Raw genomic sequence first — 16,451 nt, 5'->3', positions numbered from 1 at the left:
CAAACAAATATTGTTTTATATACCACCTACAAGGGAGTAGAACCAATGATTCCTAGATTGGGAAAGAACCATTCAACTGCCATGGTAATGACTTATTTAATTAGAGTTAAAGTTTATTTTAGTTAATAAAAGTTTATTCATGTTATAAAATATACTCATGTGAAATATATTTTGATATTTAATATTTTAATAATTATTTATTTTCATACAAAATCAATCTTTTTTCCTTTGATAAAAATAAAAGGTGAAAAACTTGATTTTATGATATTTTGCAAAACCATTTTATTCAAAACATTTAAAAATATCAATAATTTCAAACTATTCTTGTATCTTTATATTATTGCTGCAAGTTCTTTGAAATATGAATAGTTTTATTTTATGTTACAATTAAAGAGTAATAGCGATATTATATATTTTTATTTAAATAATTTATAATTTTAGCATATTTTTAATGTAAAATTTAATCAAATCAATGAGGCGAATCCTTGGCTAAATCAATCTTACACTTCTCTATCTTTGGATCATAATTGAACTTGGCATTAATGTTATATACTTTTTGTCGGTATTTTTATTTCATGTCTGCCGATCACATCTTCAAATAGTATTTATGACTTATCAATAAAAAATAAAAATAAGCAACAAATTAATTCGTTGAAATTTATCACAAATGCAGAAAAAGTGTTATTTCATACTTTTTTTTAAAAAAAGAATTATAAAAATAATGTCATGATTATAGGATAAAGATGAATTACAAACTAATACCCCTTAATTTATCATAAATACGGGATAAATTGTTGCTTTCCAATTATTTTTTGAACATGCCATTAAAATAATACCACCAATTCTATGATTTTTTGCAGTGAATGTTTATAGATGATAAAAAATTAAAATTTTTGAAGATAGAAGATGCACATTATAAACTTTTGGAAAATAAAAAACACAAAACACAAAAAAAAACCCCTTCGAACTCGCATTAACAATACATAGGAAAATGATAGGGGCCTGGATGCAAATGACATCAACACCAAGAAGCAAACTACAAGCGTTTCACGTGAGGAACTTCGGCGCCTGCTTCCACTCTGACTTTCGAACGAAACATGTTTCTGTGGTGGACTACTCTCTCTCAAAAAAACAAAAAAACAAAACAAAAAAAAATTTCCGCGTCAAGAAATTTTTTTATTTAACACAGACAACAACTTTGGGGAGGTCCACGGACAAGAATGCAACTATATCGATGATGGCTTCCGCTTGGATGTATTAGATCCTGTGACATATTGTGAAGTAGTCAGACTCCAGAAAGTGTCTCACTTCTCCCATTTATCCGTAAAAGAAAAGGTCCACTCCTCAAATTCTTGGCATGTTGGCTCTTGTTTACAAGATCATAGGGCGTGGGGCAGCTATTGAATAAATAGGAATCAACATAAATTTCAAAGTCGGCAAACTTTTTTTTCCTCTTTGTATAATTAAATGTGATATCACTCACCAAACAACAATAGTCTTTATAATTTACTTAAACAATTAACAAATAAAATAATCAAGCAATCCACACCAATACAATTTTTTTAATTTAGAAAACTTTTATATGTGAAGGAAAGAAGCTACTAGACCTAATCCAACTAAAAACTTATACTAGTTAGAATAATAGAATTACATGAACTAGAAGCTGCACAATACCTATGAAATAAATAGAAATTAATATAAATTCCAAGGGCAGGCACACCACCTATACCTCGTTTTTAAGTCTGTTAAGACTCTTGTGGATTAGTATCTTTATAGGAACAATAGCTTCAATGCTTCCGCTCCAATTATTCATCGAAAAACCCGCCTTGCTGCTTGAATTGCTCCGTGGCATCACTTCAAATTTCCTGCAGCTACCTTCGTTCCTCTGAAAACTAGGCCACGTCACCAATATGAAGTTCGCAAGTTTTCATTTGGGTGGCTTCCACCTGCCTTATATATTTTTTTTTTGGAGAAGTTTGCTTGCTTCATGGACAAACCAGACCATTTTGGACCTCGTACGTGTCTGGGTCAAGGCCCGTGTTACTTTGACCGGGAGTAGTTTAAAATGTGGTATACCTGAGGGGCTTTCAAATCGTTTTTTCATACTTTTTTTTATAAAAACTAATGTATAAATAGATAATAATTAAAATATAGACACCGCAAAAATAAGCATTAGAAGGGGGTGTGTGGCATAAAGAAGAATAATTAAAAAAATAGTACTTGGCGACCAAAATAAGCTAATAGCTTGACAGTAAAAAAGATTATTCCCTTCTATCCGCATGGAACATGGCTTAGCTCGATACCACATCATTCCCACAACCAATCAAGCAATACAAATTCGAAATGCCCTACTTTATGGTCTTGCACTCCACATCAAGCGGTACTGAGATTGAGTTGAGGTCGGTCATGCACCCAAACTTAACCCATTAAATTATCATTTGAACCAAGCTTGAACTAGCCTATTATCAAGTCAGGTTAAGTTCCAATTCTCTTATTTTCTGTAAACAATAAAAGGAAAGAATCGATTGGCCAAGCTCCAATTCTTCCTCTCCCCTTTGACAACATCAACTCTTTTAATTTGGATTTGTTATTAAGGTGTGGAAAATTCTCAAGTTCAATTTATTTCGTAGCTCTGTCAAAGCGGACAAGCTTGTCATTTATAAGCCATCTTGAGCTGTTCACAAAAGGGAGCTTGGTGCACATGCAACTGGTTGCCCATATATTTGAATCAAATTTATATGAAATCTCATGCAATTGCACCACAAACATGCATGAATCAGAGAAATCCATCATAAATACGAAAAGATCCACTTTTTAGCTTTATTCAACTAAATTTGTAGTCAAATAGTTGACTGTAAATTATAAATTTTAATTGAAGGGTCTAATTGAAAATAAACACCTTTCCTCTTCTCTCAAAACTTGGTTAAAACTATTTATAGAGATGATTAGACAATTTTAACTGACAAATAAATACATATTCAGATAAAGCAATTCAAATATGCTAACATAGACATAAAATATCTATTTTTGGGGATAAATTTCCGACCAAGACAGATGTATACTTACAACCCATAAAAAAGTTTAAGTTCATAATCATTGACTTGATAATTCCATAATTAATTTATATATTATATTAATTTTAGATGAAAAATTATTTATGTCGTTATAGCAGGAGTCATATAGAAAAAATGATTGATTTTTTTTCATGATGTCTAATATTAAACTATTTTTTGTAGAGATTTTAAAGTATTTTGAGCAATTTTATTCATCTATTTGCATGATTTTTGAATGTTTGTTATACGATCAAATGATGAATTTGAAAAGCTAAAGTGTAACAAATATCTTTCACCATAACAGCTCATTTATAAAAAAGTCTTTCAGCGTGACAGCAGAGCAAGCTTTTCACAACTAGTTCCAGGTACCACGCAAGCGGCCGAATCGCCAAAGACGTGTCACCACTCACCACGTGTCCGTTCCGGCTTGACAGCGACAAAGCCGCATGTTTTATTTTTTCCTCCTGCACTCCCCGGCGGACCACGTGAGCTCTCTCTCTCCTCCCATGGCACATTGGGACCACGCCGCCGCTGACGCCTGTCGTCGTCCGTCTCCTCTCCTTTCCAACGGCACGCTACTTCCTTAGTTCCTTCACGCTTTGAGTCATGATGCCGACTTCATTATTTCTAACCCGTCCGCCAAAATTCTTATTATATTACTATTGCCGCTTTTACCGAAGAAAATAGAGCCAACAACGGCCAACATACCCACGATTCCAAGCCAATGGCCGAGATATGCGCCCGTGGCCTGGCCGCGCAAATCGCCGCCCTCGGAACCGAGCGTTTGGCCGTTTCCTCCGCGCCCCCGGCCCCACCCTGTACCGCGCGGGCGTCTCCCAGCCCATCAAATTAGATCTCTCGGGACCGATGACCATGCCCGCGGGTCTCTCTTCCTCCCTCGAACCGCCCTCCTCGCTCCTTCTCTTTCCAAAGCATAACTCCCTCGCAGGTTTTAGCTCCATCTCTCTACTTTTTTGTCTTCCTAAAATATTATAATTATATAAGGGGGGAGAAAGAGAATTTGGTTTGGTATTTGGTTATATTGGTGGGGTTGGGAGGGAGGAGCTGTGGAATGTGGGGCGATGGAGTTCTGGCCGGAGTTCTTGGCGAGCAGCTGGGGAAAGGAGTTCGTGGCGGGAGGGTTCGGGGGCATGGCCGGGGTCATCTCCGGACATCCCCTCGACACCCTCAGGATCAGGCTGCAGCAGCCCGCCTCTTCCATCGACCGCCGCCCCATCTCCGCCGTCGGGCTCCTCCGCAGCATCGTCGCGGCGGAGGGCCCGGCGGCGCTTTACCGAGGCATGGCCGCCCCCCTCGCCTCCGTCACTTTCCAGGTACGTAGATCCTTCCACGTCGTCTTCTTACTATCCATTATTGTTATTCTTTTCTCTTTCAGATCGAAAAAGGAGTTGAGGTGCGGTTTTCTTTCTTTTTTCAGTCCCAAGATCGTGTAAAGAATCGTGTTGATACAAAACCATACCGCTAATTAAAGAAAAGAAGTAGATCATGAGTAAAGAAATGAATAAACAGAGGAATAATAAACGAAGAATTTAAGGATTGCATCCAGGTATTCGGGAAAAAGGGCATCTCGAACACTATTTTGCTTTTGTTGGAATATGCTGCCTTAGTTTCTCTGCTCGGGGGAATTTGAAAAAGGTCGATTAGAGGATCCCAGCAAATGGCAAATTTAAGAGATACGATCAATGGTTTGGTAGGATCGACATAATATTGTTCTAGGACGCTATAGCTTAATAATAGACATAGAAATAGAAGTCCAATCATGAAATGTAGTAATCTGGAACATTACCTAGGCATGCACAAATTTGCAGACACAATCTAAGCAATTCTATGTTCCATATTACTATTGCGGGCATGAATTATTTTCGTTGAGCTCCTCCTAATTCAATTAAGATTAAGGCCTCGGTAAGATAAAACATTGCAGTTAAGCTTTTGGTTCATTCTCCTAGAAGTAAAAAGAAAGAAGAATAATTGCGGTAACATGGAGGATATGACTAAAAGAAATCAATGCCGGCCTGTTGCTTTTCAAAATACTTGGTTTCATAATGCTGACTTTTTCTTTTCCCTTTTTTCCCTCAAAAAATAATCTTTTTCTTTAACACTATATAGTAACTACATTTATGTCATTTTGGCTCATGTAAAGAATGGCCTGCTCGTAGTGGAACCGCCAGTAACATGATAAAACTACTTCTAGATAAAGGAAGATGTAGTCTGCAATTATTTTCTCTGCAAAGAATATTTCAGCCCGCGTGCAGTTCCTCATCCTTGCTTCTTTTGACATATCCAGTATCGTGTAAAGAATTTTCAGTTAAACTAAATTTTTTATCATGGACCGACGAAGCAACTTCTTAAAACCTTTTGAGAATACATTTGTGGTCATTTGTTGAGATAGTTTAAAAATATAGCAGTTTCATGAACTGGCATCTGTGATAAACAGGCAGTCTGCTGTTGACACTCAGTGAATATCCTCTGAGATAGTTATATATATCTGTGTGTGTGTGTGTGTACAACACTGAGGATCACATCCAAGCGAACCTAAACAGAGAAGCCCCACATGATGTTGTCTCTGTTGGAATTTTAGATTCTTGATCGAAGAATTAGAAAGCTCCTCCAGTACTTTTTTCCCTTGTTGGAATACACTACTTTAGATACTGTGCACGTCATATTATAATAAGTTTCTGATAACCTTCCAATAGAGTTGCTTTAGAGGTTCCCATACAGAATCTGGCATCAAAACCCCTTTTTAGAAAGTAATGTAGCAGAATGATTCCCTGAGCAGAGAACTGTCAGAGGACCATCTATGAAAGTCAAATTTAGAGTAGTTAGGAATATTATGTTTGTTTTCAGTTTAATGAACACAATCAAGCCAAGCTCTTAAAATTATTGAAGAATACTGACTTGTTTGTTTCACAATATGCTAGAAGTTACAATCTGCTGTTTTTTTTTTGAACATTGGATTGCCTTGTGATGGTACCATAAATTCAAAACAAGTACTTGAGTTATAGGAATACAGATGTAGATGGCATGTCTTGTTTTCTTTCTAGAGGACATTTCAACTTTTAAATCAGGTATGTTGCTTTTTGTGCTTCCATTTATGTACCAAATTGCATGAAGATTTTCTGCTTGATGTTCATGTGCCATCATAGACCAACAAGGCGATTAGAGACCAGAGGGCCTACTGATCAACCATGGCATATCAGAAAATCTATGGCTATTGGTTGTGATAGTCTGATGAAAAGGCAAGTGTGTGCCATATTGCAGTCTGCTTTTGATGCTCAGAGCAACTCCCCTGCATGATGGAATTAGATACAGAGGCAAGTTGGTGATAAATTTGCACTGAGTTATTTAACTGACGACTCCATATTATTGATAGGAGACGAAGTTTGAAAAAAAAAAAATTGAAGTAAAGATAAACAGGAGAGCCCCACCAATTCTTGGTTTTGTAGTCATTTCATACTCAAGATTCTCTGCACATAAACAGAACATTATATTGATTCACTGATTAATATTCTTGAATCTATGGATTATAAGTTGTAGCAGTAGAATAATGCTCCTGGACATAAAGAGAAGACATGCTTACAAGTTACTCAAAGCAATGATTATGACATATTAGAATGAAATATTGTCAAAGGTTCCGAGGTTCATATTTGCAGGCCCATTATGGACTGCACCATGCCAAACTTTCAGTTTTGAAATGAGATATAGCATCTGCAGGGGCACCTGCGAGCAGTAATCAGAGGAACCCAAACATGCCAGTGCCACCCTTGACATTGCAAAACAACTTAGATTTTTATGGTTACCTACTGAAATAGGTCCAGATGGAACTATTACGTAATATCTAATCATAAAAAATCTGGAGCAGCATGGTTGTTACCATTTCAAACACACTTCATTAACATATGCACATAATTGTGTACTTGCTATGGAAACTTGCTCTTCATGCTTGTGGTTTCTTCAGGTTAGGTTTTAGGTCATCAAAACTATGAAGTAGAACAGCCATATATGTGGAACCATTACAAGCTCTGATACCAATGATGTGAAAGTGATCTCATGAATTTTGCCACATTTATAAAAAATAAAGTGCTAGGACATACACATTTGGAACCCCAAACTACCTTTTCTATCATGCAATTCTTTCAGCTTCATTATTTAGTAGATAAGAATGTGTGCAATCGAGATGCTTTTTCCGATTCAGGCTTTTTCTTGTTGCAGAATGCTATGGTCTTCCAGGTGTTTGCAGTCTTGTCAAGAGCTTTCGATGCAAACAACATGAACGAACCTCCATCATACAGAAGTGTTGCACTAGCTGGAGTTGGAACAGGTGCTATTCAGACATTGCTGTTAAGCCCAGTCGAGCTTGTAAAGATACAACTTCAACTAAGGATGATAGGGAACAAGCGTCATGGAAGTCCTCGCCTAGGGCCAGTTGGCATGGCCAAGGAAATTTTAAGAAAGGAAGGAATTCGGGGTTTATACCGAGGCCTGTCCATCACTGTTCTCCGTGATGCGCCTTCACATGGGGTCTACTTCTGGACCTATGAGAATGCGAGAGAGCAGCTTCACCCTGGCTGCCGGAAAAGTGGTCAGGAAACCGTGGGAACAATGCTTTTTGCTGGGGGGTTGGCAGGAGTGGCCAGTTGGGTCTGTTGCTACCCATTGGATGTGGTAAAATCCAGACTTCAGGCACAATCAGCGCCTCAGGGAGACCAACCACCACCAAAGTACCGTGGCATTGTTGATTGCCTTCGGAAGAGTGTGCAAGAAGAAGGCTTATCTGTGCTGTGGCGCGGATTGGGAACTGCCGTCACCCGGGCCTTTGTTGTCAATGGTGCCATCTTCTCTGCATATGAGTTGGCTCTAAGATACTTGGTTAATAACAACCAACCAATCATGATGGAGGAGAACTGAGTTTGCTCATTGCAAGTCAAAAGAGGCCTCCATTATACTCATTTTAGCATTGCTACATGACTTCACCTTCGTATGTTTCTCCAAATATATCATTACATGGTTGTTATTGTGAATAAGTGGCTCAGATCATTTATTAGTTTGATTTTATTCTCAGATCTTACTGCAGTATATTGAACCCCCCTGCTGTGTAAATTATTTGGAGAATTGCTGCACCTCTCATTTTACATCCATGAGATGTGACAGACTAGGTCTTTCGCAAAAATCTCCTTCTGTACTGCACGAGCTTTAACAAAATAGAGGTCCTTCCTCATTGGATTGCCACATACTGAATACAGGCAGCTGAGTTACAAGGACGGCTTCCAGTCATTTGCAGTCATATGACATCTTATAAGATGTTGAGGTTGCGCCTTATTTGAGCTATTTGGACGGGAGCAGTCATTTAGTTGGATGGCACACAACTGGTCTTTTAAGAATTTTCAGAAACTCTTCTGCTTGCAGTACGTTTTCTCGTCTTAGCTATACCTGAAGCTTTCTGAGGCATCGATGCAAAGGCTAATAGCAATCCTAATATATATCTAGGGAAGCTTAAAGCCCTCTCTCAGTTGACTCGCCTGAGGCCTGAAGCTCTTTCTATACAGCTTAAGACTGCTAAAGCAGAAAAAAATGAGAAGCCCAGAACTCTCCTTTGTATCAGTAGACAGACGAGTTGAAATTTCAGCCAATACCTGTAACTTGACAAAATCTGAACCTGTCTGCTGCTATTAGGACTCGGTTAATTTTAGGTGGGTTTGGATTATGATGGTGGTCACTGGCCATATATAAGTTAGACCGTTTGTACTGAATTCTAATGTTATCTCTCTATATTCATTTAGAGCTGTTGGAATCGGTGTCCATTTGGTTGTCATGCCTGCAGGCAACTTCCAGGATGAGGGAATCAGTTAAATTGAGGGCATGTTTGGGTGGAGGGAGTTGGATTATAGAATGGAAATGCGAATGAGTATCTCTTATTTCAGCCATTTAGTTGGAAGAAATCTCGTTTCCATTTCGATTTCGGGAGGGAATAAAATACCCCAAGTCCCCAAAACCCAAATTCTATTCTGCTTTAGCATTCAAATCCCAATCCAAGATCATGATCACAAACCAAATGTGTCAGAAGATATGGCTATTTCTATTTTGATTCGGATTTCAGTCACAAACCAAACGGGCGCTCAATGCTAAAAAATCTGGAATACAGAAAGTATCCTGTCGAAATGAATTTGGGTGCCTCAAAATCCTAGGAAATCTGGAATACAGAAAGGTGGTGGAAGGGAGTAAGTCGGGAGGATCAGCCCGGCAATCCCGGAAATCTGGAATATAGAAATGAATCCTGAAAGGTGGTGGAAAGGAGTAACTCGGTAGGATCAGCCCCACAATCTTAAGAAATCCTGAATACAGAAAGTATCCTTTTCCAAACGAATTTTGGTGCCTCAAAATCTTTGGGATCGGTGGTCCATGCACGGCCTTCTACTTCTTTCCTCCACCTTTTAGCAGATTCCACTCCAGTGACAGTTATCCTAAAATCCACAAATATGTCATCGAAAGTTGGAAAGAGGAGAAGAAATAATCTCTAGTTAGTACTCCGAGTCTGTAAGATTTTCATCAGCCTTTTCTAGGTTGATTTCAATGGCCGGCTCATATGAGAAACTAGGAATTTAACTAGAAGTGGTCTTGTCCTCTAATAATGTGCAAAACTAGCACAGGAATAAATTTAAATGCTATACATTTGTTCATTTGCTTGATAGCATAATGCATCGCTGATAGGTGTATCACAAGCCTGAAATTATAGATAGTCTGGAAGCATGTTATATCTCTAACTGAAACAATTTGCCACCCTTGTTTCTGAAATTTTTACAACAAATACTAATGCCAACCCTGCAAAACATAATGCTGAGTAACAGAAGCATTCATTTTCAGAATTCAACACAACATATATGAGATGGAAAATTCCTTTGTATCTAAGGAACATGTGAAAATATGAAGCATTTTTTTAACAACAACTAGTCATCAAAGGAGCTCAAGAAACCGCCCAGAAAGCCCGCTCCGTTGCAATTCCCGCATAAGATTTCCCGCTTGCCTCTGGAAAAATAAAACACAATAAGCATCAGATGCAAAATAGAGTCCATCTAACTAGGCCGCAGATTAACTTCTCCTCCAACCAGTGTAGTCACATGCGTAGTCATGATTGTTTGTAGGAAAAATGCAACACCTGAAATCTTGTAACTGTAAAAGTGGATTGGTACAGAATGTTTGATGCACAGGCAAGACTTGCATGCAATGTCTAAATATTTGATGGCGCGTGAATGCAAACTGAAGCAGCATCCTAGCTAGCCACCATTGTCTTCTTAAATAGGTGCAAAAATAACAAAGCATTCTCAATTTTGTTAAATTAATGGGCATGACAAAATGTGTTAAGCTTGCCATAGAAGTCTAAAGCATCTGCTGATCTAAACCCAGGATCAAATATTTATGGTACCACATTACAAAAGTAATAATGCTTGAGAGTAGCTTTTTGCAAGGTGAACAAATCTAGTCCAGAGTGCAGTGCCCAATTTTATCAAATATATGAAGAAAGCACTGCTCTAACCAATTTCCTTAGGCTTCAATAATTATTGTGTTAAGAGCCTAAGTTGGGGGCGATGCATTAACACCATGGAATAAGCAACAAAGTACAGTAGTATAATTGGTAATGTGATATTTCATTTTGTAGGTGCTCAACATATATGAAGTACATCTAAGCTTAATCTTGACACTAATCAACTTTAAACTATAAGAAATCAGCTGCTGACAGAGAAGTTAGAAAGGTTTGTAGGGAATCTATGTTTCTTTCACCCAAATGGGCAAAAACATACTTAATTAAGCAGACATACAAACTTTGTTGAGTGGTTTATGAGAGAGAGAGAGGAGATAATGGTAAAAAAATAGTCTTAGTCCCATTTTGATTGTGGCACCTCCTACTAATGGGAGGGGATGCAGATATGGACCTCGGAGACTTGCAGGATGGATGCACAATGTTAACCCACTAATTCTTTTGAACAAACTAGAGCAATTACATCTGACCAGAGCCAATGATTTGACAACTTCATTAGCTAAGGGAGTTGATCAAAAGCTATTTTACTATTGATATTTTTTATAAAAAAGTGGCCGACATAATGTTAATAAACATAAATAATATTATAATTATCGTGGAAAGTAAATCGGAAAGTCCAACAACATTATAGAGCACAATCTCCATTTTTGTGCATAATTTATTGAAAACAATCTTGAACAGTAGAAGAATTCAATAACTTCTTCAATAGGAAAGCCTTCTGATAAATTTAAAAACAATTAATAGGACTTAGAGTTAATAAATTTCTTTTATGGCATACCTGCAGAGCCAGCATAATGCACCTGCTTTGAATTGGCCATTGAAGTGATCAACAGAATTCACCCCAGTTCCTTTGCATTGTTTGCACAATACGATACCTGTTAATTTGAAAAAAAAAAATCAATAATCGGCATCGGAGGTCTTTTGTACCATGCCAAACAATATTAACACTTGCATTAAAAGATAATGAAGAACTTAGTAAGATAAGTGCGAAAAGGTTGATCCCAAATACTTCAAATAACATTTGGTAGTATGACTTTTAGTTTATATAATATCTTCACTGCACTACACTCAGCCGCACAATAATGGGAAACACTTCAAGACAAGTCAAATAAATACCGTGATGATAAAAAGGAAGAGTTGTCCCACCCACTTGTAGTCCGTTATTTAACTTGATCCATCATATGCTGCTCTAGGGCTATCTTATCTAATTGTCTTATCCTTGACAAATGTTATAAGCAGAATTCACTTCCACAACAATAATTGCTGTTTTTTCTTTTTTTTCTTTTTGCCCCACATACATAGACATGTATTGCCAAAAAAAGCATGCAGGTTACAAGGACATTTTCAGGCAGGAAGGAGTATGTTAAGAATGCTCTTGCTGAAGCAATTTAGTTGCAGAGTAAACCTGTCTTGCATTCTCTTGTGGAGTGGAAGATAATGGAAATCACTTAATTAAAGAATTACATAAAATCTGCATTGAGACGATGTCATTTCATCAAGAAAGAAAGAGATGTGTATGGCTATTCTAAATTAACATATATTAAGAACATCTGAATACAAAAGATTCCAAATTTCAACAGAAGCATTAGCTGACTCCACATGTAACCATCAGCTAGTGCAGAAAAACAAATGCAACTGTTTCCAATGGTGTTTATCATCCTCACTCTTTTAATATATCTTTCACTTTAGCTCAATGTTTTACAAGGCCATGGATGAGGCTTTTCTAGACTATCTATGCAGTTTTACCCTTTGATGCCAATAATAGCAATGAAACTGAGCTTTATATCATCTCCTTTGCTACTTGATACAATGGAACATGGAACAGAGCCCTCGCTATTTTACTTTTGAGGATATGGATTCCTATTGTACCTACTCTATTGTTTATATAGCAATTAAAATAATATAAAACTTATAAAATGTAGCCTACTGAATATTTTTCAAAACCAGTAAGAAATCTCGAGAAGCACATCCCTGGATAGCGTGTTTGTGCGTGAAGTACATATGTCACAGGCCAACTGAAAATTTATCCACCAATACATTTTTTTTAAAATAAATTACCTCTTTGTAGAGACCATAGAGGAAATTAGAGTTTGCAAAAGATGTCTCAACTCTTAAAAGAAAATTTATACTATACCGTTTACTAAAGGTATATTTCAGTGCCAAACTACATCACTTTTAACACAAGTAATATCGACATGCCATTAATTTGCATCTCAAAATGCCCATGAAAGTACCATCAATACATAAATCCCATATATACCAAAAGCAGCAGAAGAGGCAGATCAAATCACATCATGGTCCAATTCAATTCTAAAAGAGAAAAAGGAAAGCATAATAAATTTCCACAAATCAATTCGCATTACCATTCCCATCACAGTCAGCACAGACAATGCTATTCGGCTTGGTTCCTTGATTACTGTCAGAAGCCTGTTAAGGGAAACATAAAAGAATTTTTACAACATAATTATAACACATTAAAGCCTTTGAAAGTATCGCCAGTATTACTTAGAAATTACTAAGAGATCCCTATAAAGAAAGAGATAAAGGAGACTCTCACCTGGGCCTTGAGGGACTGAAAGCGGGAGCTGAGGGAGATAGCAACAGTCTTGTGGGCGAGAGAAGAGGAGGGGTTAGATGATTTGGTTGAAAAGGTGACGAGATTCACATGGGTGAAGCACACGAAGCTCGCCATGCCAAGGGGAGGGGATGAGAGGGGGAGGGGAGTCGGGCACTTGGTGGTCGGATTCGATGGGTGACGGAGAAGAAGATGAGGCCGAACTTTTGCCCCCTTCCGCCTGTCGATTTTAGCTCTGTCGGGCACGTGCAATGCGCGTGCGCTACTGGATTGATTGGGCGCGTCGATAAATACACTCCTCATTTTGGCTAGTGCACATATCTCGTTTCACCCCATAGTTCTAACTAAGCAGGGTATGTTCATTAAAAATGCGAGTGCTTATATGTAGTCGGCGAGGTAAACCGGCTTCCTGTTTTTGGAGGCACAAAGTGTGAGACCTCGTCGACCCTACGTTAGGTTTTGGATAAAGTTTTTGAAAAAATACTGGAGGAATAAATAACATTGTTAGAGGGCGATTCGGCTATAATGATTGAGTGAATCAGGTGTGAGCATGTCAGGTCAGAATTATACTCATTAGTTTGGAATGTTTACAATCTATTGGAGGATCTCGACTCATTTGTAGTCATATGTGTACTTCGAGAGGGGAACAGTGCGAGACCTCGTCGGCCCTTGAATATACGTTAGCTTTTGGATAAAGTTTTGGAAAGAATACTGAAGGAATAAATAACGTTGTTAGAGGGTGATTTGGCCACATTGATTAAGTGGATCAGGTATGGGCATCTAGGCCAGATCTACACCCACTAGTCTGCATGTTTGCCATCTGTTGGAGGGTCTCGAGTCATTTGGGGTCGTACATGTACTTCGGAAGGCGAACAGTGCGAAACCTCGTCGACCCTTGAATATATGTTAGGTTTTGGATAAAATTCTGAAAAGAATACTGAAGGAATAAATAACGTTATTGGAGGGCGATTCGGCCACAATGATTGAATGGATCAGGTGTGGGCATGTCAGGTCAGATCTACATCTACTAGTCTGGAATGTTTACCACTTGTTGAAGAGTCTCGACTTATTTGGGTCGTACATGTACTTTGGGAGGCGAACAGTGCGGCAAACTAGATCGCCCGCCTCCTTCACAGCACATCATGCCGGAGCCTTTTTTTGGAGGCACTGACTCTATTCCGTGGGGACTAGCCCATGTTTTATATTTTGATTCCTCGTGGCGTACTCACACCTGAATGTCGTGAGACGCCGATACACAAAAAAAAAATAATAATACTGTGTTTGGCATCATTATTATTTTTATTTTTTTAAAAAAATAAAAATTAGAAAATTTGTTCCTATTTTTTCTTAAATTTTGATGATAAAAGTATATTTGGTAGTTTTTTTTTTTTTTGACACTAGATGGAGGGAGGGAGCTTTTCCACTGGCTGCCTCATGATAGTCTCATGGATCCTTCTCCAATTAGACGTGTACAAAGGCATCGAGGAGAGAGAGGAGGTGGTGGGGTCATCAAGGTCAGAGGTGGTCTTGAGGTGGGAAGAGAGCCTTAGGAGGGAGCAGAGTAGGATGAGGCGAAAAATTGGAGGACAAGATGAAAGAAGAAAAACCTTTTTGATGAAGTAGGTGGGAGAGGAGCCGCCGAGGACAAAAAGAGAGAAATTGTGCAGGCCATAATTTCATAGCTCACAAAGTTGTTTTTAAAAATAATAAAAGTATAAAAAAATCACTTCCATTTTTTCAATAAATTATCAGAGATATTTTAAAAATAAAAATAAAAATCAAACTTTGCATCAGATTTCATGTTTTTTTTTCGAAATAAAAAAGTGAATAAAAGCAAGATCAGGAAAGTGGAGTGCCCTCTCGTCGCCTTCTCGCTTTCTGCTTCATCCTATGGGAAAGGATGCATCTCTTTTTATCTCGACGACCCTATTGTCAACTTTTCTTTTGAAGCTTTGATCTCATATATGGTACATAAAAATTTAGTTGAGAATAAGACATGCTAGCTTCTAAATTCTTGGTCCTAATTTTTAAGCATTGGATTCATCAAATCGAATTTTCTTCTCTCAAAATGTTTCTTTAATTATAGCGAAGGGACTGAATTTTTTTTCATTTCATTCCCATGATTCCCACTTGAACCTGTACAAAATTATGGTAATTTTTGCACCGGTATCCAAGAGCAGAACAACAAATTTAGAATGCAGAGCAGGGTGATACATATCAAGAAAGGTTGTGGATAGAACCATCCAGGAGCTTTAGGGCTCCTTCGACTCATAGACTTCACCAAGACATTGAATAAAGTTAGCAAGTTGATGGTCAGAAGAGGCATGGGGTGGGATTAAGGTATACCTTACTTGCATGATTTCTCTGAACATATGCATAGAAGACTGGGTTTACATGTAACATAGGAGATATTGGGACGTCAAAGGCTTGAAAGCAGTAAGTGTGATATGTTGAGCCAACTTTGGTGTTATCATGAATAGGAGTTCAGCTTCATTCTTGATTTAGAGACAATATCATGTATCGCACACATCCATGACCATTGATATGTCTGATGCCCAGTAATCATCACTGGCTTAATCAACTTGAGCCAGCTTAGCTTCCAATTAATGATGACACGAAGTAGGATTTGTTGAAATGATGTTCTTGTAGTATACTATAATTAACTCAAGTGGAGTATCTATAGTTTTCAAATCAATGAAGAAAGCCAAGTGAATAAGGTCCTCAATTTATATCTGTTGACATCTGCATTACGAGAAAGAAAATTTAGAAAAGGTTGACTATTGAGTAATTCATGGTTTTATCTCTTTTGAAGCCATAGATCATCTAATCAACATCTCTCATGCAAAAGGTGGAGTGAAGAATTTTATTTCCATGTATGTGAAAGTGTTGATAGGTAAAGAAGGTTCATGAACTATGCAGAATTAGTAGCATATCTAAAATTGCAGACAATACCTAGTAACATGCTTGAGTCCATGGAAACATTTAATTAGATCACACACAAAGGAGAATTTCGAAGGACATTTGTTCTTCAGGTAGAGACATATTAACCTCTTATTTTTAGTCCGTTTCATGTCCAGTTTTCTCTTTCTAGTTATGTTTTCTCTTTCTTTGTTTTTAGCTTCCCCTATTTATTTTTGTTGATGTTATATGAGATAGTCAATGCCCCCGCAGCAATATTTTGTAAATCTTTTGGAGATATGATGGTAATGTGATAAGAAAGAAGCACTATTTTGTATGGTATACTTGTATGTTAGAAATTTGTAGCAGCTTT

The 16,451-nt window shown here is 37.7% G+C and overlaps 2 protein-coding genes across 2 annotated transcripts; one reads left to right on the top strand and one right to left on the bottom strand.

Annotated features, from left to right (window-relative positions):
- The first annotated feature begins 3,918 nt into the window (after window positions 1-3,918).
- Window positions 3,919-8,883, top strand: LOC103710889 (mitochondrial arginine transporter BAC2). The gene is made up of 2 exons (XM_008796812.4): window positions 3,919-4,387; window positions 7,284-8,883. Exons 1-2 carry the CDS (start codon window positions 4,136-4,138, stop codon window positions 7,977-7,979), a joined length of 948 nt encoding a protein of 315 aa, XP_008795034.1. The 5' UTR covers window positions 3,919-4,135; the 3' UTR covers window positions 7,980-8,883.
- A 915-nt stretch (window positions 8,884-9,798) lies between these two features.
- LOC103710890 (protein BUNDLE SHEATH DEFECTIVE 2, chloroplastic) lies at window positions 9,799-13,393 on the bottom strand. The gene is made up of 4 exons (XM_008796814.4): window positions 13,163-13,393; window positions 12,969-13,032; window positions 11,384-11,480; window positions 9,799-10,094 (listed from the first exon to the last, which is right to left on the bottom strand). The coding sequence occupies exons 1-4, from the start codon at window positions 13,295-13,297 to the stop codon at window positions 10,016-10,018; spliced, it is 375 nt and encodes a 124-aa protein (XP_008795036.1). The 5' UTR covers window positions 13,298-13,393; the 3' UTR covers window positions 9,799-10,015.
- Between the last annotated feature and the right edge of the window lie 3,058 nt (window positions 13,394-16,451).

The sequence above is a fragment of the Phoenix dactylifera genome, chromosome 8 (genome assembly GCF_009389715.1).
Source record: "Phoenix dactylifera cultivar Barhee BC4 chromosome 8, palm_55x_up_171113_PBpolish2nd_filt_p, whole genome shotgun sequence".
NCBI classification, from domain to species: Eukaryota; Viridiplantae; Streptophyta; class Magnoliopsida; order Arecales; family Arecaceae; genus Phoenix; species Phoenix dactylifera.
Note: the sequence above shows the minus strand (reverse complement) of the source record. Positions and strands in the feature narration are given on the sequence as shown.

Excerpts from the sequence above, each read along its gene's own strand:
- LOC103710889 (XM_008796812.4), top strand. The coding sequence starts at position 4,136 with ATGGAGTTCTGGCCGGAGTTCTTGGCGAGCAGCTGGGGAAAGGAGTTC. Across the intron at positions 4,388-7,283 it reads TCGCCTCCGTCACTTTCCAG|AATGCTATGGTCTTCCAGGT; the intron begins GTACGTAGATCC and ends TTCTTGTTGCAG.
- LOC103710890 (XM_008796814.4), bottom strand. The coding sequence starts at position 13,297 with ATGGCGAGCTTCGTGTGCTTCACCCATGTGAATCTCGTCACCTTTTCA. Across the intron at positions 11,481-12,968 it reads TGCTGACTGTGATGGGAATG|GTATCGTATTGTGCAAACAA; the intron begins GTAATGCGAATT and ends TCAAATTAACAG. Across the intron at positions 10,095-11,383 it reads GCATTATGCTGGCTCTGCAG|AGGCAAGCGGGAAATCTTAT; the intron begins GTATGCCATAAA and ends TTATTTTTCCAG.